The sequence below is a fragment of the Felis catus genome, chromosome A2 (assembly GCF_018350175.1).
Source record: "Felis catus isolate Fca126 chromosome A2, F.catus_Fca126_mat1.0, whole genome shotgun sequence".
NCBI classification, from domain to species: Eukaryota; Metazoa; Chordata; class Mammalia; order Carnivora; family Felidae; genus Felis; species Felis catus.
The window spans coordinates 99,384,298-99,412,063 of NC_058369.1; the positions used below are offsets into that span (position 1 = coordinate 99,384,298).

The 27,766-nt window shown below is 39.9% G+C and overlaps 1 protein-coding gene across 7 annotated transcripts in view; it reads right to left on the reverse strand.

Moving 5' to 3' along the window:
- Positions 1-27,766, reverse strand: part of SLC25A13 (solute carrier family 25 member 13) — a 190,305-nt gene that overhangs the window by 72,521 nt on the left and 90,018 nt on the right. For all 7 annotated transcript variants that reach the window (XM_045052405.1, XM_003982783.5, XM_019825505.3 and 4 more), the window contains 5 exons: positions 19,942-20,081; positions 3,933-4,079; positions 1,710-1,848; positions 869-962; positions 558-642 (listed from right to left, as the gene is read on the reverse strand). In XM_045052405.1, coding sequence (XP_044908340.1) covers positions 558-642; positions 869-962; positions 1,710-1,848; positions 3,933-4,079; positions 19,942-20,081 — 605 coding nt within the window. The remainder of the gene's footprint in view (positions 1-557; positions 643-868; positions 963-1,709; positions 1,849-3,932; positions 4,080-19,941; positions 20,082-27,766) is intronic.

A 27,766-nucleotide genomic window follows, 5' to 3' on the forward strand; every position in this document is an offset into this window, starting at 1 on the left:
TAGCATTCCTCAAATTGTTTCCACATAACTTATGAATCCTTTCACAGAGAAAAGAAGTCTAAAAGCCTTCAAACTATTACTCCAGACTAAACAAAATTATCTCATTTTGATATTCAGAAAAACGGAAGGCATGGCAGTTACACGATGAGCTGATGAAGTGCCTCTCTTCGGAGCAAAGGCAGCTTGCCGTGAGCAATGTGTCACTTTGCCGGGACAGCGACACCAAAATGGGACTTCTGTCCCACATCTCTCAACACAAGATTTAGGGAAGAAGAAAAGAGCTTCTGTCTATTTTGGAGGGGTGGGGGGGTGGAAGGGAGGTAGACTTGCATGCAGTTAGGAAATCACCCCGTCTTCGAAAGTAACTAGTGTCTATTAATCAGAACCTTTCTAAAGTAATTTCTCTTTGTAGCCTTTGGAAATCGTCTGGACTGTTGGTGCAAGATGTTAAATTAGAAGGTGAGACACCAGCACCAACAAGGCACCACCAAGTAGAAAGGGTCTGGGGGTGGCCTACTACAGAAACATAAGGGAGCAAGTCTGCTCCCTTTGCCCACCTGCCTCTGGGCCTCAGCCAAGTTGAAAGGCAGAGTGCCCTCTTCCAATGGAGCAATTCGTTCAATGTCTGCCAAGGTCATACGTCTGGAGGGGAACAAAAAAACAAGCACAAGCGACAACAAAATACAAGTTCATTAAAATCCGTGTTATGGAATTTTAAAATGTTCCCTTGTTTGTTTCCCATATTTTGGAGTCCTCTTTAATTTGGCTTCTTTTTCTCCCAGTTTGCTGCCCTCCTCCCACCCCCAACTCCTAACCTCCTTTTATTAAGCTAATTAGAAAAAAAAAAAAAAAAAAAAGGCCAACTTACCCCCGTGGCTCATATAAATCTGCTAACTGAAACAAGATGTCAACTTCCATGGGTGTAACCTGACCAAATTTCTGAGCTGCCAGAACAAACTCCTCTGTATGGAAAAAGAGTTAAAAGGGAAAGATTCAACAAGGAATAGCCACTAAATGCAGCATTAACTCAAGGCACTGGAATGAGTGAACATCACAAAACTTTACTATCACAGAATTCAAGTAAATCCAAATAGGGTAAGAATTTTTGCAATTCTTTCATTCATCTGGAAGGAGTGTGCAGAACAGTTTCTCTAATATTGACCTTAAACGCTTTGTGTCTCATCTGAAGGCTTTGAAAAAATGACACAGTATGTTATTGAAATTGCAGGTCCGAGAAAACAAGGAAGCAGGTATGAAGCTTCACATGCATCTGTCCTGGGAGGTTCTATTAATGATGCTGTGGGATTCTTAAGGGACTTCTCAGTTAAAAGAAAAAAAATCCTATTAACGTGCTGATATCTTGTTCTGAGGCTGTCACCAGTATAAGTTTATGGAATTCCTCACGTACTTTTGAAGGCCACTTTAGAGGCTGCAAATTTAGCTCAGGTTCTAGCATGATTTGAAAACATTTAAGAAATTTTGCATGGTTCCCTCATTCAAAGACTGTCTTCAGTTTATTTAAAACCTGCTGAAGACTGTTTTACTTTTGTTTGTCTGATCAAAGGATGGAGAACACACATGTACCATATGGTTAATATGTGTCAATGGGATAGAAAAATCTATAACATAAACTCTCCGTTGCCTTCTTCACCCTAATAATAATACACCAAGATACTTGCAGGCAAAAATTCAGACTTATTCTCACTCACCCTTAGTCACCTCTACATCTTTCCTGTTGCCAGCCAGAGTGCTGTAGATCTTTCTAATGAGTTCCATGTTGTTAAGGAGTGAATTGAATCCATTAAAATAGGAGAAACTAACTTGATGGGACGTAGCACCTCCAGCAGCCTCAAATAAGTGGAAAATAAGAGATGGGAGAAGAACAATAAACAAAAGATTTATAGAATGAAGAAGATTCTGAAGTACATATATCAAATGCTAGTTTTGGAAGTAATCAAGAATGCATGTCTGAAAAGAAATGGCCATAAGTATTTTCCTTTCACATTAAAAAAAAAATAAAAAAGCTGTAAGTGAATTTTAAAAGTAACTGCAACTAATCACGACCAGAGCTTATACTCTCCACACATAAGTCCTGGAACACTAAATAAATACATGTGTAGGATTATAACAACAGGACCAGTAGTAATTTACAGAGTTCAAATTTCAATTGGAAATGTTTTATAAGTTTGTTTATTTCATCTAATGAGCAATTCTGAGAGGCTCAGACATGCACAACTACACCATACACATACACATGTGTGTGTGCTTATACATGTAAAACTATATTATTCCAACACAAACACAGTATGAAAAGTGGTCAAGCCAACATTAATATCATGATCTGTCATGTTACTTATAACTAGCAATAAATAATCATTTAAGTACAGACTTTACATTGGTGGGATTTCTAGCAAACAAGCGTATTACGATAAAATTATGAGATGTCACGTGCTTTGAAAGGAGTTAAAACTGGTCAGAATTCTGATAATCGGAATTTGTAAGAAACCGTATTTTTTTCACAAGGGGGGGCAAGGGAAACAGATAGCATGTCCGTTATGAATGGAACTTCAGTTTGGGGTTTCAAATTCTATCCTTCCCTAACAAGGCAAAATATTTTTATTAGGAAAGCACTTATTTATAAAGTAACAACCACATAAATCTTAACTTAGTAATCATTTAAAATAGCTGATATAAGAGTTCAAAATGGAACAGCGAAGGGTAGGAGGAAGGCAAGAAAGTGAGTTAGATTAACACAGTGCCAGAGTGGAAAAGGCCTTGTCAGAATTCCATGCCTCCAAAAAGAGGCACCAGGGGAAAAAAAAGTGAAAAGCTATCCTGAGTTCCTGCCTATGGTAAGCATTGTGGGAAACCCAGAGCATGGTGAAAAAACCCCAAAAGTCTCCCCGGGACTACCAAACCACAGTGTAAGGGTTTCCAAAACCGTGTGATTGTCAGAATGATCTGGGAAGCTTTCGAGATTAGATTCTAGGACCTCAGCACCTGTAGATGATAAAACCATAGGCCTGGAAGAAAACTTAGTTATCTGTACTTTTAACAAGCATCCCTGGGGCGCCTGGGTGGCTCAGTGGATTAAGCGTCTGACTTCAGCTCAGATCAGATCTCGCAGTTCATGAGTTCAAGCCCCACGTCAGGCTCTGTACTGACAGTTCAGAGCCTGAAGCCTGCTTCCAATTCTGTGTCTCCCTCTCTCTCTGCCTCTCCCCACTCATGCTCTCTCTCTCAAAAGTAAATAAATGTTAAAAAAAATTTTAAGAAAAAGAAAGGCATCCCTGGTGATTCTTATGCTTTGTGACCAAGGCTTGAGAACCTCCAGCAGAGAATGTTATAGGATACCTTCCAGGTCCATGAGGTAGGGAGAGGGGCTGGGCACCCACTGGCATGGAAGCTACAACACAGGAACGGGGCTCACGCATCCTATGTGTCACTGTTGCCTCAAAACACACATGGTGAATGAATGAGTGAATCTAAAGTTTAGAGATTCTGCTCTGTTGATCAAAGAAATACATCTGCATGCACTATTTTTAAAAAAATTTTTGCCTTGGAGAATAGATAAAAGTGAAGATTAGAATTTGACATATGACCTATGACAATATGACATATTGACATACTTTGAGATATAAAGCAAAACTAACATGAAATCATAAAGTTGTTTTTACCTTTTTTTAAAAACCCAGTTCACATGTTTCTTTGAGATATTCCATATTATCCAGGTAACAAATCAACCTACTCACTAAAACTAGCCAAAACATACCCTGTCGGGAAGTCTGATAATATATGAGATCACATTAAGAAAACGTTAGTTTGAATTGAAAAACTCTTCATAATTTTTAAGAATTGTTTTTATAATCCCTTATTTACCAAGCTTTTGCCAGGTAAAATAAACTGCTTCATTAGGTCAAGTTACAACTTACAGCTACTAGACATTCTTCTACAAAAGGCGTCAAGACATGGGGGCGGATGGTAACCATGATGTCTCGGAAGTCAATGGCTGTAACTTTTCCAGTCCTGGCATTGTCCCTTTGCACAAAGGCTTGCTTTGCATGCTCCAATTGTATTTCCTACAAAAAAATGAAAGTGGAATAATTTATGTTTCTCAATTATGACAAAAGACTGCTCAATTTCAAATCAGGGTGAAGAAATATAGATCATATCTTGACTTAACAAGACTCACCTGTTGTGAAATAACACCTTCAAGCTATCATCTTCCTCCAAAGAGAGAACTTTGCTCAGACCAATGAGCATGTCTTCAGAAAATGCATTCTACCTGAAATCTCCTACCCAGAGAAACCAAATCACTTCCATGCTCTGCTAGAGTCCAAGGACACAAAGAAAACAAAAATTGGAATGAAGTTTGGTAGGCCCAAAGATATGGCCAAACCCAACTTAGATGATACAGGAGATCCAATGAAAAACATCTAGAAGACATTAACCTCTCTCCAAAGGAGATAGAAAAATTCTTATTAGTAACCTGGTACACAAACATGTGATGTAATACCAAACTAAAAAGGGCGATTCTCCTCTGAAATACGGTATTCTGCTAATATATAGTTTCTCAGCCTTGACACTACTAGTACTTGGGGCAGGTTAAGCCTCTGTTATGGGGAGCTGCCCTGTGCATCCCTCTCCTCTCTCCTTCCTCTAGATGATGGTAGCCCCTTCACGCCCAAGAGCATGACAGTCAAAAATGTCTCTGGCTGGGGCGCCTGGGTGGCTCAGTTGCTTATGCATCTGAGTCCTGATCTCAGCTCAGGTCTTGGGCCTGACACTGGGCATGAAGCTTACTAAAAAAAAAGTCTCCGGAGACGGCCACAGGTCCCAAATAAGGACCCCTGCTCCAGGATTAGGAACTGAATGGTATGTGGGTCAGAGGTGCCAAAACTGCCACTATTATTGTAAGTCCTCTGATCTAAAGACAGGAAGCTTGATTTAGATGTCCAATGCTATTCACAGGAAGTAAGTGTACATACAAAATAAACAGCCTCCCATCAAAACGCATCACCTGCCATGTAGAAGAGGCATCCCTTCCACAACGTTTTGTTATCTTCCTCACGACACTGCCTGTTTCCCAAACGCGCCCTTGGAGTGAGATCTTATCTCCAGGCACCTGGGTGGCTCATTCATTGCAGCCTCAGACTCTTGATTTTGGCTCAGGTCATGATCTCACATTTTGTGGGTTCAAGCCCTGCATCGAGCTCCGTGATCCAAGTGAAGAGCTTTGCTTGGGATTTTCTCTCTCCCTCTCTCTGCCCCTCTCCACCCACCTTTCTCTCAAAAAGAAAGAAAGAAAGAAGAAAGAAAGAAGAAAGAAAGAAAGAAAGAAAGAAAGAAAGAAAGAAAGAAAGAAAGAGAAAATAAAGAGTAAGATATAATCTCTATAGAATTAAAAAGCACTGCTGATGTGGTTTTCAAGGACTTCAAATTATTTAAACAAAAAGAAGTTTAATTGGCTGACAGAGAATTACTACTCTCTATTTTTTTAAACTTTGGCTAGATAATGACTTAGAGTAGTATAGAAACAAATTGTCCTTATGACGTAGTGCAAACTAAAGCGCAGCAGAAGTGATACAAGCCTGATGGTGCTTAAAAGTCCCCTATCTCCCTTCTCTTTCCCCTGAAAGGTGGGAGATGAAGGAAGCTTGATAAAATATTGATAACTGAAGCTGCACAATGGGGACATGGTGGGTCACAGTATAAGATACTTTTCTACTTATGTATAGTTTGAAAATGTCTACAATAAAAAATTTTAAAAGACAATACAATAGTCAGAATCAGAGTTTTTATCCTACTCAAAAGCCTCTTCTCAGTCACAGCATCTGCCAGTTCTGATCCGAGCCTGTCCCTGCCCAAAGTCTCTTATGGGACCCTTACCTCCCTGGTACCACTTCCACTTAAATGGGAGGCATCTGTCAGCCCTCTGTCCTCAAGTCTCCTTACTCTACTCCCCTAGGTCTCAAGGATTTCTCAGAAGGCTTGACTCTCAGATCCCAATCTCCCACCACTATCTGCGGGAACAGAATCCATAACGGCTCAGAGTATACCTCCACGTGGACATCTTGTAAAGACCATGAAATCACACATCACTAAACTCAAGACCCTGAAAGGAGCTACTCTCAGCCTAGTCTCCAGCACCCATGCTCAGCCCTTCCAGCGCTTCCACACACTCCTACCTCTGTCCATACTCCTCCCTCCTCCCGGTGTAGACTGCAGCCTCTTTCTCTAGTTCCTGAAATCCTACCACATCCTCCAGGCTTAGCTCAAACGCCACCACCTAAGTAAATATAAGTAGGTCTCTTAACTGAAAACAACTGATCTGATCATGTGGCTCCCTGCTTGAACCTCAATTATAAGACTTGTCTTATTTCCTCTTATTTGAATCAGTTGTTTAGATTCCTGTGTTTCCCCCACCTTGCTAGGGAAAAGAGATTGTGTCCTGTTCATCCCTCTCCTGGTGGAGGCAGAATACTTTAGACATACTAGGCACTCAATAAACCATAGCCATAATCTTCAATGATAGGTAGTCTATAAAACCAATTGAATGAAGAAATCACACTCCACTGAACAAAAAGGGGTTCTCTGTACAAGTGCCTCCAATTTAAGAGGAAGAAACCAACTGTTAAACACCCTGTAGTGAAAAATGACCACAGTATGTATTCAATTGGAAGTAAATGAACAGTCTCCTTTGAATTGCCAGACCCACTGCTAAAGCTATTGTAAGGCAAGATTACTCTCAATAACGGCAGAAGGTATGTTCAATTATTTATCATTTCCCCTAGTTTATAATTCAACTAGTCTTAGGGATCCTCAGACTATGACACCAAAAATGGCATCCCTTTCCCTGACCACCCCATTTCTCAGAATTCCTGGCCACATCATTTCCTTAGAACTTAGACTAAGACCAACCTGCTCGAAATTTCAAAGTGGGGAACAGACATCACAGTGGGGGTGGATGCTCATGTGGCAGAACAGGGAGTGCATCTGTATGTAGTAAGGATGGTGTCACTACCCATTTCCGTGCCTACACTTTGGGATTACACATTTACTAGCAGGGATCCCTCGATCACAGAACATGAACACACTCTGAACTCTAATGAACAACTTTAGAATACATTTCCAACAGCTCTGAAAGACTGAGGACATCATAAATTCCACGAAAAGCAAGAAGCTAACTGTATACAGTTCTCTAGTAGGATATAGTGAAAACATTTAGCTGTTTCTTCAAACTAAAAGCAGCCTACAGAAGATGTGGGTTGTCTTGTGAAGGCCATCTGTTTATGTTGTGACTATTTCTTCTCCTGGGTGAAGAAATGAAGCTATGACCTCAGCCAATACAACAACCATGTTAATAGCATTTAGTGAACATATATTATGCACCACAGCCACTCTGGAAAACAGTGTGGAGGTTCCTCAAAAAATTAAAAATAGACCTACCCTATGACCCAGCAATAGCACTGCTAGGAATTTATCCAAGGGATAGAGGAGTGCTGATGCATAGGGGCACTTGTACCCCAATGTTTATAGCAGCACTCTCAACAATAGCCAAATTATGGCAAGAGCCTAAATGTCCATCAACTGATGAATGGATAAAGAAATTGTGGTTTATATACACAATGGAATACTACGTGGCAATGAGAAAGAATGAAATATGGCCTTTTGTAGCAAGGTGGATGGAAGTGGAGAGTGTTATGCTAAGTGAAATAAGCCATACAGAGAAAGACAGATACCATATGTTTTCACTCTTATGTGGATCCTGAGAAACTTAACAGAAACCCATGGGGGAGGGGTAGGAAAAAAAAAAAAAGAGGTTAGAGTGGGAGAGAGCCAAAGCATAAGAGACTCTTAAAAACTGAGAACAAACTGAGGGTTGACGGGGGGTGGGTGATGGGTATTGAGGAGGGCACCTTTTGGGATGAGCACTGGGTGTTATATGGAAACCAATTTGACAATAAATTTCATATATTGAAAAAAAAATATTATGCACCAGATGCTGTTCTAAAGCATTTGACAGTAATAAACTCACTGCTCACAGCAACCCTAGGAGATGGGCAGTATTTATGAACTTCATCGTGGCAGTTGAGGAAACTGAGGTCTTACCGAAAGCAGTGAAGGTGGAATGCAAACCCAAGCAGTTGTGCCTGCTGACAATGCTCCCAACACCCCAACACACCACCTGGGGAGCCTGAATAATGCTGCTGTCAGGAATCTAACTACAAAATACATCTGACAGGAATCTTAATAACTACGAAAAGACAAAAAATTAGTTTGCTTTTAAATTATTCTTGATACTCTAGATTTTTCATTGCCAGCTTTCATGAGAAAACAATAACATCTCTGAGACTTTTTCATTAAGGAAAAAGTCTTCTGTGTGCGCAGAGTGCTAGGATTGTTTTCCCAACAGCAGAGACCGTGGAGAAGGGGAACCAAATCTAAAGGCCTTCTTCTCCTGGCCTTATTCACCTACTCACAACCGCAAGAGACTGTGGAAGAGAAAGACAAATAAGGAGGCCTGTGGGAGCCAACAGAAAGAAACTCTGTAAATACTTAACACGAGAATGAATGACTTTTGAAATAAATATTCAGGCTTACTATTGATGGCAGAGTGACTTACAATCAAAGCTTTTCACTGACACCTCTAAAGCTATTTAAAGAAAACCTAACACATACATGTAGATCCAAGACCCTGATGGTTCCCAGATCTGAACCCAGGGGGATAAAAGTGAGACAGAGAGTATTTGGTATGCACGGGGCAGGGCACATGTAAAATTGCGGTCACTTCCAAAATGAGCAGAGGAGTAGAGAACAATGAGAGAACCAAGAGTTACACTCACATATTTAAAGGTCAAAGGACCATCAGGTAGAAGAAAGAAGTCAGACTGGCTCTCTGTATTTCTTTAAAAAAAAAAAATGAACAGAGAAAAAAATACATAGGGATCAGATTTTAGCACAAAACACAAAAGTATTTAATCTGTCCAGCTGTTCAGCAATGAAATGGGCTACACTATAAAGTAGCACGTTTCCAGTCACTGGCAATATCTGTCCAACTACAGGCTGGGGAACATACGTCAAGGAATTTATTTTATTTATTTTAAGTGAAGGAGTTATGGAAGCAATATGTTACGATGACAAAAATCTGAAGTTCAGAGCAGGAATGAAAAGAGCTCAAATATCAATCATGACACTCCTAGGAGGATTAGGGGTGTATGTATCTTAGAGCCCCTGCAGTATCTACATACAGGGTTGTAAAAACCACACATCATGCATGACGGCCACTTACTAAGTGGTACCTTTGATTTTTGTCAAGGTGAATGGTTTAAAATCCTCTAAAGACCCTTTCAGTATAAGTTCTTTGAGTCTTTCAAAAAAATCCCCTAGTAAGGAACAGTGGTTCTGCTGAGTCATTCTGAACTGTCCATAAAAACAGAGAGATGAAGACCAGCTACAGTGGAGAGTAGTGGTAATAGGTGAATGCCTAAGCACTTACTATTGGCCAGGGGCATGCCAAGAACTTAAAAAATGTACTTCCTTTAAGCCTCACAATAATTCACTGAAGTGATACTATCTTCATTTCACAGAGAGGCCGCTGAAGCTCTGAGAGGTTAACTAACAAGTCCAAGGTCTCACAGCTAGGAAGCGGCAGGCCCGGGATCTATGCCGAGATACCTTCTGATTCCAAAAATGAGATTTCTAACCACTAGCTTATATGCTGCCTTGGGTAAAATCATAATGTAAGAGCACTGTAACAGATAACTGAAAAAGAGATTTTAAGAAAATCTGTTTTGGTGAGGATTTGTATATAAAAATGGAGCAAGATAGATCTCAAAGAATTCTCACCCTGGATGATGAGGGAGATAGAAAAATCAACCATAAAGGAAAACACCTAAGGAAAAAGACGAGGTAGTTGACCACAATGAGAAACTTGGAGCAGATGAGTTTAAGTTATACACAGAAGTTGAGCTATAGGGGCTCCTGGGTGGCTCAGCGGTTAAGCGTCTCAACTTCGGCTCAGGTCACGATCTCCCGGTTCATGGGTTCGAGCCCCACGTCAGGCTCTGTGCTGACGGCTCAGCTCCTGGAGCCTGCTTCGGATTCTGTGTCCCCCTCCCTCTCTGCCCCTCCCCTGTTGTACTGTCTCTCTCTCTCTCTCTCTCTCTCTCTCTCTCTCTCTCTCAAAAATAAAAAATAAAAAAATAAAAAAGTTGAGCTATAAACAAAAGAAAGCTAGAGATACAGACAGAAATGTAAATTTGGGAAATGGAGATAGGAGGATTTCAGGGGAAGAAAGCCAAAAGTTAACATTTACTAAGTGTTATTAAGAGTGTGTTTTGCTCCAGGGACTACTGTGTTTCCTGTTTCACCTCTCTGAATCCTCCCACCAGCCTTGCAAGGTGGGCCCTACCATCATCTCCATTTTGTGGATGGGAAAATGAGGAAAAGAGCAGCTGAGAGTCAGAGGATGCTGAGAATGAAACTGGAGTGGCACCTGCACGATCTGGCTGTGGACCCACAATCTTAACCTGTTAACCTACACGGACTGCCTGTTCCCTTTAGGGGGAAGCCTCCCAAAAACCAGAAGAAAGAAATAACAGTTGCAGAAAACAGATGAGGTCATCCCACAGTACATATGACACAAATATGACACAGAGCAGACAGATGACAAAAACTGGAACTGATATCTAAAGAAGGGAGTACAGACAACAAACCAGAGGGCCTGTGACCTTGCGGGAAAGCCAGAGAGCTGGGAAGACAGCACAGCCCATGGGTGCCAGGCACAGGGTGCCCGCGAAGTGCTGTTGATGGGGACGGCGGGGACCAGGGAGAAAGGGCCGTCCTTCACCTGAGGCCGGAAGGTCGCCGAGCAAGGAGCAGCACAGCTATCTCGAATGCAGTTCTGCTCAAGCACATGAAAGGAGGCCCAATTTCTCTTTCTTATTTGCCAGGGAACGGTTTTCTGTTCCCGCTATTCTGGTGTGTGATGATTAACGGAATAGGCTTTTACTGCCGCAGTTTCCACCTACTTCAACACACCCATTCAGATTGCTGGAGGGAAAGAAAAAAATCAAACTCTTCAAAATTGCTAGCTGTACAGAAATAAACATATAGAGGGGGTTACACCACTTCAGGTCTAACATTCATGCTTCTAATAGTTCCAGGCCTGTCATTTCCTTAATAATCTCCAATTTTCAGGTGGGTATATTTTGAATGCAAAAATTCTCCCCACCTCTATTCAGACATGCAAGTTTTGTGCTTCAGCCTGAGGATAATTTATCAGAACAAAAACAAAACAAAACAACAACAAAAAACAGACCAACAGACCTTCAAAACAAGCAAGCAGATCCAGATGATTTATATTACAAGCCAAGAACACCAAAACAAGAAAAAAGACCCCTGGCTAGTTTGCATGTTTTATGTTTTGTACAGTTTTGAAATTTAAGAAAAAAAATATCTAAAACTTTAATAAAAAGCAGGGTGTTATCAATAAGGACATGACGCAAAAGAATTCTTGTTTAGGAGTGGGGGGCGGGGGTAGAAGAATTCCAGAGAAAATGCAGGTAATTCTTTATGAAAACAAGAAACAAAATGAGTAAAGGTTTGCTTTAAAAATGTGGTATCACAGTTAATCCTACTTCAAATAAATTCTGTATTACATTGAGTATCAGAACTTGTAAACTGTCGAACATATATGCGTGCACTTCATTTTCATAATCCTACGCGAATTTGGAGGGGAAAGTCTAGTTAAAATAAAGATCCACATATTAAACAGAGTTAAAAAGAGACCTTGCAAAAGAACAGGTAGAGAGATGAGCAGTTCCCACACTGTGAATAGTTCCAAATTCTGTGCCCCCCATATCCCACCCATGCAGTCAGACTTGCAGAGTTCAGGGTGAAATCTGACCCCCAATTCACTGGGTGGGGCTTTTAATTAAAACAGTCTTTGGAAGCGGTGTTGCCTGTGGCACCACATGCGCAGCAACACCTCCGCAGAAACCAAGTACAGACGTTTTCATCTCGATTTCCTTGCTCTTCTGATTTAATGTTAAACTTCACAGTGGGTAGCAGCTGGGGAGATGCTGTACAGAGTGCTCATTTTTACCAGGATGCTACTGTAAAAGCCTGCACACCAGGCTGCTCAACAAAACAGCAAGCTGGCGAACACCATGGGCACAACAGCACAATGAATTCTGATTTCCTTTGCCCGGAGAGGGGCAAGTGCGATGTGAATGAAATGTGCCCTGCATCTAATTCTCCGACTGACTGGGATGTTACCACATCTCTGGTCACCCATCACCAAACCGGCAATGGCTTCCAACTGAATGCAAAATAGAATCTAATCTCCTGGAAGAGCTGAGGGCAAACAACATTAGCTACTTTTACTCATTATTTCATTTTGAAATATCAAGTTGATGCTGTATTTAGGAAACAGTACCGAAGCTGTACTGCAGACCCCATCTGGTCCAACTTAAAGATCAACATAAAAAGCGCTCACATGTTAAAATGCAGATATAATCATGGTCTCTGACTACTAAAGATCCATGGTCTAGAGATTTTAACTAATACAGATGGCAAAGTGAGGGACAAAAGGGAGGTACAAATCACTTGGCTTTCTCAGTCCTAAACAATGACTTTGTTATTGTCCACTAACCTGCTTAAACAATTGTGGCTTTAGTGAGTTCCACTACTAGTGATTGATTTTTGTTCACACTCGAAGCGTTCTATCGATTCCAAAACTTGAGAATTTGATGTTGCCATGGTTGAAGGTTATGTCTCCTTTTGTTTGGTGGTGATGGGGAACACTTTGTTTTTTGTGTTCAAAGTGTTGCCTTCTACCAGGATGCCACAGCAAATAGAGCAGCAAACCATAAGTGATGGTGACTGTAAGGCCTAGACGACAGCTAATTAGTGAATCTCTGACCCCTGGAGGGACATGGGACAACCACCAGCACCTGGGAACAGCGGACTCGCAGAGCTTTACTCTCTAGGGCTCAAGATCTGAATAACCAAAATGTCCATTTTATACAGAAAAGACTAGGCTGGATCTGTAGGCCACGCTGACTCACAGGCTAAAATAATGGTCAATTTCACTTAACAAAAAGAACAAAAGTTGTTCAGTTGCATTTTTAGCATGAAATCATATGCTTTAGCATCCAACGGGACTGCCATGAAACTCGAGATGTGACAAGAGCCCTTACCAGTGTGTGTGTCCAGTCTAGGGCATGAGACACAGTGCTGATTCCCAGGTGCTACTCCCAGCTCTATCAACTAGCATTCACCTACCCGCGTTCCATCATCCCCTTCTGACAATAGGGGGACCTGAATAAAGAGTTATGGTAAAGTACCCATACCATACCTTTGTGTTCAGGGCTCTCCACTGGGTCAGGCAACGTAACTCTTAAGCTCTGCTTGAGGAAAAGACATTTATAGCCCCATCCCCTCCCAAGATAGCAATCCTGTTTTCTTGGGAAACTAAAGCAACCCAAACTTCAAAACCTGGCCTCTTCACCAATTCAGAGCATTACTGATTTCTTGAGAATTCCTTCTCCTAGAGCAAGAGGAAGAAGGCCTTTGGAAACAGAAGAAATTTCCTGGCTCCATAAAATGGGGAACAGAATTTCTTAGAAATGCCCAAGTCTGTGGGCCCATAGGTGGGCCTCCTAGAGTATTATCTTAATTCCAAGGAATTAAGGAGAAGAGCTAGAGACAATCCAGCCACACACAAGTGAACAGGGATTATAAGCAATGCACTGGTCTGCAGCCCCTCATGAAGACTGCTTCCTCCATGCTCCGCATTTCGGTAAACCATCACCATCCTTCCACTTGCCCAAGCCTAAAACTCACCTAAAAAAAGGTGTGAACTGTGAGTTTTATATTATCCTGAACTGTCTCCATGCTACTAAATCACCAAGCCTGATCAGGCCTATCCCTCAACTTCTCTTAAATCCACTGGCTTTGATTCACCACCATTACCATCCAACCCAGGCCACTGTTGTTTCTCTCTTGGATTAGAAAGTGACCTACAGGTCCTCCTGTCCTCAGTGAGATCCCTCTCCATTGGATTTTCCACACAACAGCCAGGGTGATCTTTCTGAAACATAAATCTGGTCATATTTACCTGTCTAAGCTTCCTATGGATACTGGGATGAAAATGTGAAGACCTGATTCTGTATGCTTTTAAATAGTAAGGATTTTATAGTCCAGACCAGTTTCTCAATGTATGGCCCTTGCACAATTCAGGATGCTTATCTGAAAGGTTATTTGTTAGGCCCTATCCAGACCTATTGAATCAGACCCTTGATGGGCAGAGAGACCAAGGACTCTACTTTTTAAAATAATCACCTCAGGGGGCACCTGGGTGGCTCAGTCGGGTAAGCATCCGACTCTTGTTTCGGCTCAGGTCATGTTCTCATGGTTGTGAGATGGAGTCCTGCACCGGGCTCTGCACTGATGGTGAGTAGCCTGCTTGGGATTCTCTCTCCCCAGCTCTGTCTGCCCCTCTCCAGCTCACTCACATGTGCTCTCTCTCTCTCTCTCTCTCTAAGTAAATAAATAAATACATAAACTTAAAAATAAAATAATCACTTCGGAAAAATTGTACACAAAATTTGAAAAACATTGCTAGACATTTAGGAAAATTAAAATCAACTTCAGTTTCACCTATCTCACCTTGAACAAGTCCAGAAAATTACTCCAAGCCTCCGTGTGCTCATCTTTCACACAGAAACAATAGGAAATGCTTAACATTTAAGATGACTGTAAAGATGAATACAAGTAAAAGCACTTTCTAAGCCAGAAAATGCTATGAAAGAGTCAGTTAAGAACAACAGATTTCTAGTTAAGACATATATTACATTTGATAGCAATCCTAGACTTTTCTATTCTGAATCTGGAGCAGCTAGAGTCTCCTACGTGGACATTATTTTAAAATTATTATCATTATATGTGAAATATATGACTATAAAACATCATCAAGGGACGCCTGGGTGGCTCAGTTGGTTGGGCGACCGACATTGGCTCAGGTCATGATCTCACAGTTTGTGAGTTCAAGCCCTGTGTCAGGCTCTGTGCTGACAACTCAGAGCCTGGAGCCTGCTTCCGATTCTGTCTTTCCCCCTCTCTCTACTCCTCCCCTGCTCACGCTCTGTGTCTCCCTGTCTCTCAATAATAAATAAATGTTAGAGAAAACAAAATTTTTCAAATCATCAAAAAGTCACTGGAAATTACAGTAACACACACCCCCACTAAGGGTCTTTTTGTAATCATATCTGAAGGGGTAGGCGTCAGGAATGCTCAGTGTCCAGCAAGGCATGGCTGTACTCCCCCATTCAGAAGCACAGTCCCTTCCAAGAACAGAAACTAACTCTTCATAGCCCAGGCCCTGGAGACAATATAATAAAATGGCAACAGCACAGTACTTTTGAATCCCTCACATGTGTATGATCTTATGGAAGAAACTTAGCTCTAGAATAGTTTCTGTGTACTCTTTTGGGGTACTCCTTTGGGAACCCAATGAAAGCCAGGAGCATTTTCCCCAGAAAATTACCTGTAAATGCAAACTTTTACCTAGAGTCCGTTTATTCTTTTGCATATAATAGGGGATAATGATAATTACCTCTCAGGGTTTTGGGATGCTATTATCAGAAATAGAATATTTAAAAGCACTTTGTAAATTATAAAGATTGTTACTACTATTACTTCTATTTTCCAGAGTGAATCTCAGTACCAACTCTACAGAAGAATTGGCAGAAAAGTTGAAGAGGCCTTTCACTCTGTCCTCACATTTGCCTCCAATGTCCACCCAGTAAAAAACTGGAGATGGATTTGAATAGACATGTGTTCAAAGAAGATAACGAATGGCCAATAAGCACATAAAAACATGCTCAACATCATTAGTCATCAGGGAAATGCAAATCAAAATCATAAATGAGATACTGCAAAGAGACTCTAAAGTGAAAGGCCTTAGTTTCTCATCTGGAAAATGGGGCCCTTAACTAGGTATATCTGGTTCTTGAGTTTGTGCTTTGGATGGCTACCCTAACCACACCCTGAATGTCAGTTTCGGCTTTCTAGCTGAAAATCCTTCCCGAGGGTTTTTGCTGCAAGAGAGTGGCCTTGTAGGCCGTGCACACCTGCCTGCAGTTGTTCCTTCTGAGCCCCTGAGCCCCTGGGACGGATAAGCACAGAGCAACCCCTAGACCTGTGCATTGCAAGTATCCAAGAAGTTGTTATCTCTGCACCTCTTTCTTGGCCCTTTCTGTGCACAAGGCCTCTCAACAAAGCTTGCATGTTCAGCAAACATTTGCTCAGTTGGGTGGTTTATCCCAACCAAGGAAGTAATAATCACAGCACGAGAAATACTTGCATAGGACAGAGAGTTAAAGTTAATACCACTTATGAACAGGAGTTCCATCAGGCATAGAAGAATATTTCTCCAAATCGTTTTCTGAAAAATTCAGCATATTAAAATCTATTTTTCAACTGGCAAACATAAAATTAGAACTAAGAATAGAGGGATGTGGAAACATTTATAATTTTTAAAAAATACACATACACATACCCACGTATAAAACTGTACTCACATTTACACATACACACCATCACTCACGCAGTTAAGGGTAGACGACAGACCGGAAGATGAACAGCAGCCGTAAATACAATAGTGTCAATAACGGGGTAAAAGGACCGTGGTCCCCTCGTTTCTGAAATCCCTCTTAGCCAAGAACAAGACTCTAGGATAAAGAGGCTTTGAATCCCTGCTTCTTGCCAAAACACTATCATTTACGTGTAAAGTAGAAGCAAGGCAAATTTTGCTCAAAGAGTACCAAACTGATTCACCACTTCACTAACTTAAAACCAAAGCACAGGGGCACCTGGGTGGCGCAGTCGGTTAAGCGTCCGACTTCAGCCAGGTCACGATCTCGCGGTCCGTGAGTTCGAGCCCCGCGTCAGGCTCTGGGCTGATGGCTCAGGGCCTGGAGGCTGTTTCCAATTCTGTGTCTCCCTCTCTCTCTGCCCCTCCCGGGCCTGGAGCCTGTTTCCCATTCTGTGTCTCCCTCTCTCTCTGCCCCTCCCCCGTTCATGCTCTGTCTCTCTCTGTCCCAAAAATAAATAAAAACGTTGAAAAGAAAAAAAAAAAAATTAAAACCAAAGCACAGAACACAGCATTCAGGTCATGCCCATGAGCAGCACCACCTCAGTGAGCGCACAGCATGCCCACATAGTATGCAGACGAACACGTGAACACAGGAAGTCCTCACAGCCACATGGTGGCTTATAACACACTCACACTTGCTTAGATACAGTAAAACATTTATTAAATGAAGAAAAGAGAAACCTGACCTTGCAGACAATGGCTCTGCTCACCAGTCACAAACAGGTGTACACACATAAAGCAGAGGTAACTCACACACGTGAGACTTGAGTTGGCTGGAACCAACCCGAATTCCCGTCTAAGACCTTCTGTGGGATTGAACAGTGTTTTCTCTACATACCACTAAGCCTCCCTGAAAACACAAACACTTCTCAGCTGTCCCTATGGCCGCTCCTCTTCCTCGTCAGGTGACAGGTAGCAGCATGCACGGTGGCAGCCCTTTCACGTCTTAAGCGGCCAAGCATCTGCTTTCACAGCCCTGGCGCCAGCCAGGGAGCTGGTGCCTATTTGTGAGCCCTGCCCTAGAGCAGAAAGGCGGGTGCATGCTTGACAAAGCAAGAGCCCAAAATATATAGGAGATTAAGCTCTCTCATATCTTTAAGAAGTTCCTGCCTAGAAAAAAGAGCCCAAAGGAAGCAAACAAAGCATTTGAAGTAGAGGTTTGAAGCTATAGCTGCATTCAGAAAAGAGTTCAAAGGAAGCAGACAAAACATCTGAGTGGGTGGGTTGGGTGGGGAGAAGGGGTGACCCTACAGTAGACATCAAAACTGGCTATTTCACTGACATTCACATAAAGTCTACCATGATACATCCATTAATTCCTTTAAATGTGGACCTAGAGTGGAACACAAAGGCAAGGCCCTAACAGATAATTATCCACCATTACCATTTGAACCTAGTGTATGTTCAGCAAGCACTTGTATTCGGGCTACAAAGTCAAAATCATCCCATGCAGGACTGTGGGATGTTTTTCCATTTACCGTTGTAAAAAGGAGTCAAATGTAAGTGAATGCCATACAAGTTGTAGCTAGAAACAATCAGTAATCCTTGAGTCATCTAATCTTTGACTCTAGCTTCTCCATATCTTGAAGAAGGCCTAGAAGCCGCTGGAGTGGCTTACAGCCGACTCAATTCAGCATAATTGATACCTGCTTAAAAGGGAAACATGATCATCCTTACTATTGCTAACATCCCATTAAGGCTAAAAGTTAATTAGGCTGTGTTCCATAAAGTCAATTTGAGGCATTTGTCTCAATAGCATTATTGTAATTATTCCTCATCAAAATGAATACCACCTCCTACTGCGCGCCAATGTCTTGTGTAAACAACAGCAAAATCCAACAACTCACATTCCATGCTCCTCCTGAGTTATTTAAGTAGGTTTGTGTTTATATAGAACTGAAAATGGGGATTCGTAGACATTAACATTTAAAATAAAAATACAAAGGTATGCTTAAAATATCTTGTTTTAAGGCTGGGAAAATAAAAGCAAACAAAATAGAATGACAAATTTTATATATCATAACAATACCTTTAAAAGTCAAAAAGAGAAGTACCTATTAAAGTCCACCTATTACATATGCTGGTGCCTAGGTGTAGATACCACAAAATGCTAACTGCCTACACAATACAGCATATGGGACAGGTGTGTGTTCTTGTGCCCTCCATATCCACCCCACTCCACTTTCCAACCATTTCTCAGAAGGCTCTGGCAAAGTTGTGGGCACACAAAAGAAACAGGGGCATCAGGATACTCCCTGAGGACATTTCTAGTGAATAAAAGGTGATTTCCCTGGTAAATCTTGCCTCAAGACCCAGAATTTAAACACAGAAAAGTAATGGCCTTACATATATCTTTTAAAATTATATTTAATAAAACAGAAATAAAATTTAATTGTTAGAGAAATAAAACAAATGCATGAAGTCCGAAAGAAAGAGTGGTTTCTCATATAGCCTACAGACCACACAGATTTGACCTCTAGTGACTAAATGTTAATATTAGAATTAAAATAATTAACAAAGCATGCTTCAGGGAGAAAACTAGACTGTAACATATGTTGTTACTACTCTTCCATTGGCATCATCAGTGGCTCAATGATTTTAACATAACGGGGATGGGGGTGATAAGAGGAAGGTGTGAAGAACTAGGCCAAGGAAGGTACACCCCAGAAATGTAAACAACTCCCAGAGTTCAACCCTGGATGAGGACAAAAGTGAACAGTGATTCTCAAACTTGGTACCTCAAACATGAAAAGCACCTGTGAAGCTTTCAATACCCGGATGCCCAGGTTCTCCCCGCCCACCTCCCCAATCAAATCTAACCTCTAGAGGTGGGGAACCTAAATAACAATAGTTTTTAAAGCTTGCCAGGCAATTTCAATATGGAGTCAGGTTGCAGACCCCATGCTTCGTCTATAAAAGGCCTCAAGAGAAATAATTCTGCAGTTAGATGCTGATGGTGACATGTTCATTTCTCAAGGAAAAACAAAATATTGGTAAATAGCAGTGGAACCAATCATAAGCCAAAAATTCAAGTTCCAATTCTGCCCCCTCCTGATTTATGTAGCTTTTCAGCAAATCACTTGATTTCCTGGGGCCTCAGTGAATATTCCTTTTCAGTGTGAAAGGGTTCTACCCAGTCCATACAAACCCATTTAATCCTATCGTTTCTACACACTAATAAACAAATACTTCCAAAAGAATGGTCTGGGCAGGTTAGCAATTTTCAGGTAAACCAGGACCCCAGTTTTACTTATTTACTCTCTAAGAGCTACACTCACCAGTAAAAACTGAGTGAATTCTGCATATGTCAGGTGTCTTTTTCTTTCTCTTCCAAAATGTAGTTGCACAAATTCCGAATCCCAGTTAAATGGAATATGTTGATGAATTGTGGTCTGTCCAAAAACTTGCTTAACGTCCTCTGAAAAGAGAAAAGAAAGATTGATTAAAACAAATGAGGTTTATCCTTGTACAATCCGTTATTAAAAGGGTATTGCTCCTTTCTTCTTGTAAAAAGTAACTCAACTTTAAAACCACACAGGTTATAAAACCATGGCAAAAATAAAAGTTGGAATCTTCATGCAGTCAAGAAATCAAAATTAACAATCCTACCCATAAAGAGAAAAAAAAAAAAAGACACACACACACACACACACACACACACACGCTTAAAAGGCAGTAGGAAACCAAACCCAAGTAATAAGCTAAATCTAACATCATCATATCACATGTTTTGTTTCAACAAATATGATTTTCTAGACACACTGGATATAATTCAATCTTTAGTGGCAGGAAACATATACATAAACACATATAGCACTATACAAGTCTTAAACACAGTCATTTATCAAGTTATTAAAAAGTTCTTGAGGATTTAATAACATCGGTTCTCCCAATCCATGAGCATGGGGTACCTTCCCATTTGTTTGCACTGTCTTCAATTTCTTTCATCAGTGTTTTCTTATTTTCAGAGTACAGGTCTTTAACCTCCTTGGTTAAGTTTATTCCTAGGTATTTTATTCTTTTTGGTATAATTGTAAATGGGGTTATTTTAATTTCTCTTTCTGTTACTTCTTTACTAATACACAGAAATGCATCAGATTTCTGTATATTGACTTTGTATCCTGTGATTTTCTGAATTCATTTATCAGTTCTAAGAGTTTTCTGGCAGAGTCTTTATGGCTTTCTACATATAGTATCAGTTTGGTAGTATTTGCTGAGGACTTCTGCATCTATGTTCATCAGAGATACTCGCCTGTGGTTTTCTTGTTTTGTAGTGGCTTTGTCTGGTTTTGGTATCAGCACAATGCTAGCCTCGTAGAATGAATTTGGAAACTTTCCTTCCTCTTTTATTTTTGGAATAGTCTGAGAAGAATAGGTAATAACTCTTCTTTAAATGTTTGGCATTATTCACCTGTAAAGCCATCCAGTCTCAGACCTTTGTTTGCTGGGAGCTTTTTGATTATTGATTCAATTTCATTACTAGTAATTGGTCTGTCCAAATTTTCTATTTCCTTCCAGTGCAGTTTGGAAGGACATTGTTAAAATGTCTACACTACCCAAAGCAATCTACAGATTGAATGCAATCCCTATTAAAGTAGCAACAGCATGTTTCACAGAACTAGAACAAATAATCCTAAAATTTGTATGGAACCACAGAAGTCCCCAAATAGCCAAACCAATCTTGAAAAAGGAGAACAAAGCTGGAGGTATCACAGTCCAGATTTCAGGATATATTACAAAGTTGTAGTAATCAAACCAGTACAGTATTGGCACACAAAAGAGACATATAAATCAATGGAACAGAACAGAAAACCCAGAACTAAACCCACACTTTTAGAGTCAGTTCATCTACAACAAAGGAGGCAACAAGATTACACAATGGGGAAAAGAGTCTCTTCAACAAATGGTGTTGGGAAATCTGGACAGATACATGCAAAAAAATAAAACTAGACTACCTGCTTACACCAGACAAAAACAAAATAAAAATGGATTAAAGACCTAAATGTGTCTCACATTTATAAAACCATAAAACTCCTAGAAGAAAACATAGGCAGTAAAATATCTGTGACATAGGCCATAGCAACATTTATCTAGATATATACCCTCAGGCAAGGGAAACAAAAGAAAAAATAAACTAGTGGCACTACATCAAAATATCAAGCTTTTGTGCAGTGAAGGGAAAATCATCAACAAAACAACACGGCAACCTACTAAATGGAAGAAGATATTTGCAAATAATATATCTTGAGTTAATATTGAAATATATAAAGAAGTTTTACAACTTGACACCAAAAAACCAATCTGATTAAGAAATGGTCAGAGGAGGGGCGCCTGGGTGATTCAGTCGGTTGAGCCGACTCTTGATTCTGGCTCAGGTTGTGATCTCATAGTCATGAGATCCATCCATCGCCTCATCAGGTTCTGCACTGGGCCTGCAGCCTGCTTAAGATTCTCCCTCTCTCCCTTTCTCCCTCTGCTCCTCCCCTACACTCTCACTCTAAAAAAATAAAAAAAGAAATGGGCAAAGGACCCAAATAGACATTTTTCCAAAGAAGACATACAGATAGCCAATAGACACATGAAAAGATGCACAATATCACTAATCATTAGGGAAAGGTAAATGCAAATCAAAACCACAATGAGCTATTTGAACACCTGTCAGAATGACTAAAATCAAAAAGACAAGAAATAACAAGGCTGGCAAGGATGTGGAGAGACAGAAACCCTCACGCACTGTTGGTAAGAATGCAAATTGGTATAGCCACTGTGGAAAATAGTACACAAGTTCCTCAAAAATTAAAAATGGAAACACTGTATAATTAGGTAATTCTATTACTGGGTATTTATCCAAAGAACACAAAAACATTAATTTGAAAAGATATATGCACCCCTATGTTTACTACAGCATTATTTACAATAGCAAAGATATGGAACCCAAGTGTCCATCCATAGATGAATGAAGAAAATATAGTATGTATGCATGTATGTATGTGTATGTATAAATAATGGAATATTACTTGGCCATAAAAATGAATGAAATCTTGTCATGTGCAATAATAAGGATGGACTTAGAGGGTATAATGTGACATAAGTCAGACAGAGAAAGACAAGTATCATATGATTTCACTCATATGTGGAATTTAAGAAACAAATGAGCAACAGCCAAAAGATTAAAAAAGTAGACTCTTAAACACAAAGAACAAATTGGTGATTGCCAGAGGGAAGGTGTATGAGAGGATGAGTGAAATAAAGTGGATTAAGAGATACAAACTTCCAGTTATGAAATAAGTAAGTCATAGAGATGAAAAGTACAGCATAGGAAATACAGTCAATAAGATGGTAACAGTGCTGTGTGGTGACAGATGATGACTACATTTATCATGGTAGGGGCGCCTGGGTGACTCAGTCGGTTAAGCATCCAACTTCAGCTCAGGTCATGATCTCACAGTTGGTAAGTTCAAGTCCCACGTTGGACTCTGCACTGATAACTCAGAGCCTGGAGCCTGCTTCGGAATCTGTGCCTCCTGCTCCCTCTCTCTCCTTGTCCTTGGCTTGTGCTGTGTGTGTCTCTCTCTCAAAAAATAAACTTAAAAAAAATTTAAATATCATGGTGAGCACCGAGTAACATATAGAATGGTTGAATCATTATGTGCTCCATTAACAGCTCCCAGATGTGCTGGCTATGGTAAGAACGCCAGTCCCCAGCTAGCAAGCTATCAACCTGGAAGTAGCACCAGCTTATGAGCACTGCACCAGCCATGTGGGAAGTGGAAAGGTGGTAGAAGACACAGTGCCGTATCCAAGTCTAATCCACAAGACATAACTAAACAGCAGATCCCAACACTATTCCACTTTAAGTGCTAACCTGCTACTTGTGGTAAGGAAACAGAAGCTGAAGGAGGGAGGCACTGACACAAGAGAACGAGGCTTCTTGGAAAAGACAGAACGTGAACTGGGTCCTGAAGGCTGCCAAGGATTTACTGAGATGAATCTGTGAGGGAGTTTTTCAGTGGAGGGCAAATAGCATGAAGAAGGGTTCATTTCCTCTGAAGTGAATTAAGGCTCCAATCAGAGCGCTCTGGACCAAAGCCACCTGGGGTCATTGAGACATGACAATCCTGCTCCGGGTAGTTGCAGACACTAGCCTCACTCACCAGCATAAATGTGGATGCTACATTTATGGTGAAGGAAAGGTTGCTGTGGGAAGAAGAGCTGATCCTGGGACACTGCAGAGAAAAAGACCCAGGGGTTTCTGTTTGTTCGTTGTTTTTTGTTTATTTTTTTACCATTTAGTATAATTTCTACAAAAGTTTCCTCACTTACCTACCAGAGGTTTACGTACTCTGTCTGCTATCGTGAGACTGCCAAGTCGTTCTAACTGGACAAACCAGATGACTGTTTGAGGGGAAAGGAGGATTCTTGCTAAAGAGGAAAATGACCAATATTTCTACTCATTTTCACCACTAATCAACTCTTTTAAAGAATTAAAACATTAAATTTTACCACCCTGAAAACTCACACATTTTCTCCAAAAACACTGAATGGGTTCCTAAGTCCGAGAGCACTTCCTCCTGCTCTGATAAGTCATTCTGGGGCACCTGCTTTCTGAAATGCTTGGGCTCCACATTTTCCTGTAGCTTCATGAACAGAAACCTCTATGAGACCAATAGTGACAACAGGGTCCTGGAATTTCCCCCCTTCACTTTGGAAGACACCTCAGGTTAATATTCTTTTTTCCTTTCAGGAAGCACAAATAGCTTTCTCATTTAACATTTTATTGTTTTAAGATTTCTCCATGCCTCGTAAGGCAATGATCAGTAAGAGTACTCCTCCTATTTTATAGCTGGAAAATCAGAAACTAATAACCAAAGTGATTTTCAAATTCTGCTCTGTCTTCTGGCTCCCATGGGAAATTTGTGAGCTTTATGATGAAAGACTCCAGGAATCAACCTGAAGGCCATCCTACCTACACCTTTACCATCCCCTGGCCTTTCCAAACCTAACTTGTATTCCTGGATGGGAAAGTGGAAACCCTAAATATCCTAGGCTTTTTGGTTACTTATTGGGCTCAGTGAACTGCATATGTAACTAGAACTCGTAACTTACCAGTTGACGACTTTCAAATAACCATCACATGGCAGATTTATCACTAACTTAAAAGGAATGAGTTAACTAACTTAAAAGGAAGACTAGAAGATCCCTCCTAGTCTAAAACACAAGGCTTAAAATCTTACCCCCAGGTTGAGGTCAGACAGGCAAAGAAGCAAAACTGAATTAGCACTGAAATCGCAATGAAGCATCAGATTATATGTTTTGGGTATTTAAAGTCATACTTTTCTTAGCTCAGGCACTACTCCTCCTGAAAGTAAAAACAAATTAGAATGCTTATCTCTTAAAGTATAATCATTGTTATTTCAGTCTGTGCCAAACAAACTATGTTTGGAAGGCATACAGTTCCCATAATATCACCAAATAACGGCAATATTATTGAAAGCAAGACCTCACCAAATAAGCACAAGGATCCCTTGATTTTATTTGTGGGACTCTGCTTTCCCCACAAATGTTTCCGGCCTAAAAGTCTACTGTAGTTTTTTAAAGATTATGAAAAGACAATTAGAAACTGGCAACTGTTTCTTTCCTAAATATAACTTCAAAAAGTCAACTAATTTCTCCTAAGATAATAAATTTCCCAGGCTATAGAGTATGGTTATAGTAGAAAAAGTTGTGATTTTTAGAGCTGGGTCATAGACAATATGATGTTGTGTATAGAATGTCCTAAGGAATCCACTAAAAAACTATTAGAACGATTAGAACTGTTAAAACCTTACAATAAATTAGTCCAACAAGACATTTCTAGACACGAAAATGAAATTAAGAAAACAATTCCATTTTCAATAGCCTCAAAAAGAATACAATGTTTATTGCCTGTTTAACAACAGGCAAGCAAAACATATAATCTCAAAACTACAAAACATTGTTGACAGAAATTAAAGATTTAAATAAATGGAAAAATAGCCCATTTTCATAGACTGGAAGACCTATTCCCCCAAAGTGCTCAACAGATTCAGTGTAATCCCATCAAAATTCTAGTTGGCTTCTTTGCAGAAGTTGACAAGCTGATACTAAAATTCATGTGGAAATTCAAGGGAGCTAGAATAGCCAAAACAACCTTGAAAAAGAATAAAGTTGCATTTTAAATTTACTACATAGCTACAGTAATTAAGACTGTGTAGTACTGGCCTAAAGACAGATATACAGACCAATGGAATGGAATTGAGAGTCAAGAAATAAACACATTTTTGGTCAACTGCTTTTCAACAAGAATGACAAGACAATTCAAAATGGAAAGATCAGTCTTTTTGACAAATGGTTGTAGGACAAGTGGATATCCAAACATGCAAAAGAAAGAAGTTAGAAACCCTACCTCACACCATATACAAAAACTAACTCAAAACAGAGCAAAGACCTAAGTGTAAAAACTAAAACTGTGATGCTCTTACTGCAAAACATAGGCATAAATTTCTGTGGCTTTGGATTAAGAATGTTTTTTTAGATTATGACACACGTAACACATGAAAATAATACATAAAGTGAATTTTGTCAAAATTTAAAACTTTTGTCCTCCAAAGGATACCACCAACAAAGTGAAAAGATAGACTACAAAATGGGAGGAAAATTTTGCATATCATGTATCCGATAAAGAAAGGACTCTGGAAGATAGAAAGAACTCTTACACCTCAATAATAAAAGGACAAATCATCCAATTTTAAAAGTGGGCAAAGGATTTGAGTAGACATTTCTCCAAAGAAGACATATACACAGCCAATAAACACGAGAAGATGCTCAACATCATTAGCCATCAAGGAAATGCAAACCAAAATCACAATGAAATAATCACTTTATCCCCACTAATAACAAGCATTGGTGAGGATATGAAGAAATCAAAACCCTCATAAATTGCTGGTGGGGATGTAAAACCATGTAGTCACTTAGCAAAACATTTTGGCAGTTCTTCAAAAAGTTAAAACATAGTTACCAAATCCCCTGACAATTCTACCCCTAGGTATACATCCAAGAGAAATGAAAACATATGTTCACATAAAAACTGGTACACAAATGTTCATGGTAGCACTATTTATAATGCCCAAAAAGTGAAAACAATCCAAATGTCCATTAACTAAAGGATGGATAAACAAAATGTGGTATGTCCATAATAATGTATTATTTGTCAATAAAAAGGAATATAGTACTGTAACATGCTACAGCATGGATGAACATTGAAAACATATTAAGAAGCCTGTCTGTAAAGGCCACATTTTGTATGATTCCATTTATGTGAAATTTCCAGAATAAGCAAATGCTTATTAGATTAGTGGTTGCCTATGACTAGAGGGACAAGGAGAAAGCAGGAAGGGGGAGTGAGGATTGCTAAGGTATGGAGAGAGAAAAATATACTTGGGGTGATGAAAGTGTTCTACAATTGTGGCAATAGTTTCACATACCTGTGAATATACTAAAAACCTCTACATGATACACTTTAAGTGGATGCATTATATTTCAATAAAGTTTTTTGTTTTTTTTTTAAACCTGGGACTGTCAAATCTGCCTCTTAACATTAAGCAAATTATTTACTCTGACTCAATTCTCTCTGTAAAATGGGAGTAAAATATCTATCTTGGAGCGCTGTTCTGGAGCTAAATGTGCCTATCACAATGTTCTAAACATAGTAGGTGACCATCAAAATGGTAAAACTCCAAAATCTCAAGTCTTAATGATAATAAAAATTGTTATCTGGGAATCAAATATTTACAAATGATACCAAAAAAAAAAAAAAAAAAAAGCAGGCACAGTGTGATTTGGAAATATCATATACATTTCTCAAAAAGCAATAATTTTCCTCAAATACTTAAAATCCATCCTTCTCTTAGCTCATACATTAAACTTTTGAATGAACAGTGATCAAAAATTTAGTAATTTTCTATTATGTTTTTGAAAGTATGAAATTAAGAACGATTAAGAACCTCCACTCTTTACTTTGAAGATCTTTCAGATAGTAGGACTATTTAATTGGCAAATTACTTGCACATGCCATTAAGTGGTTAG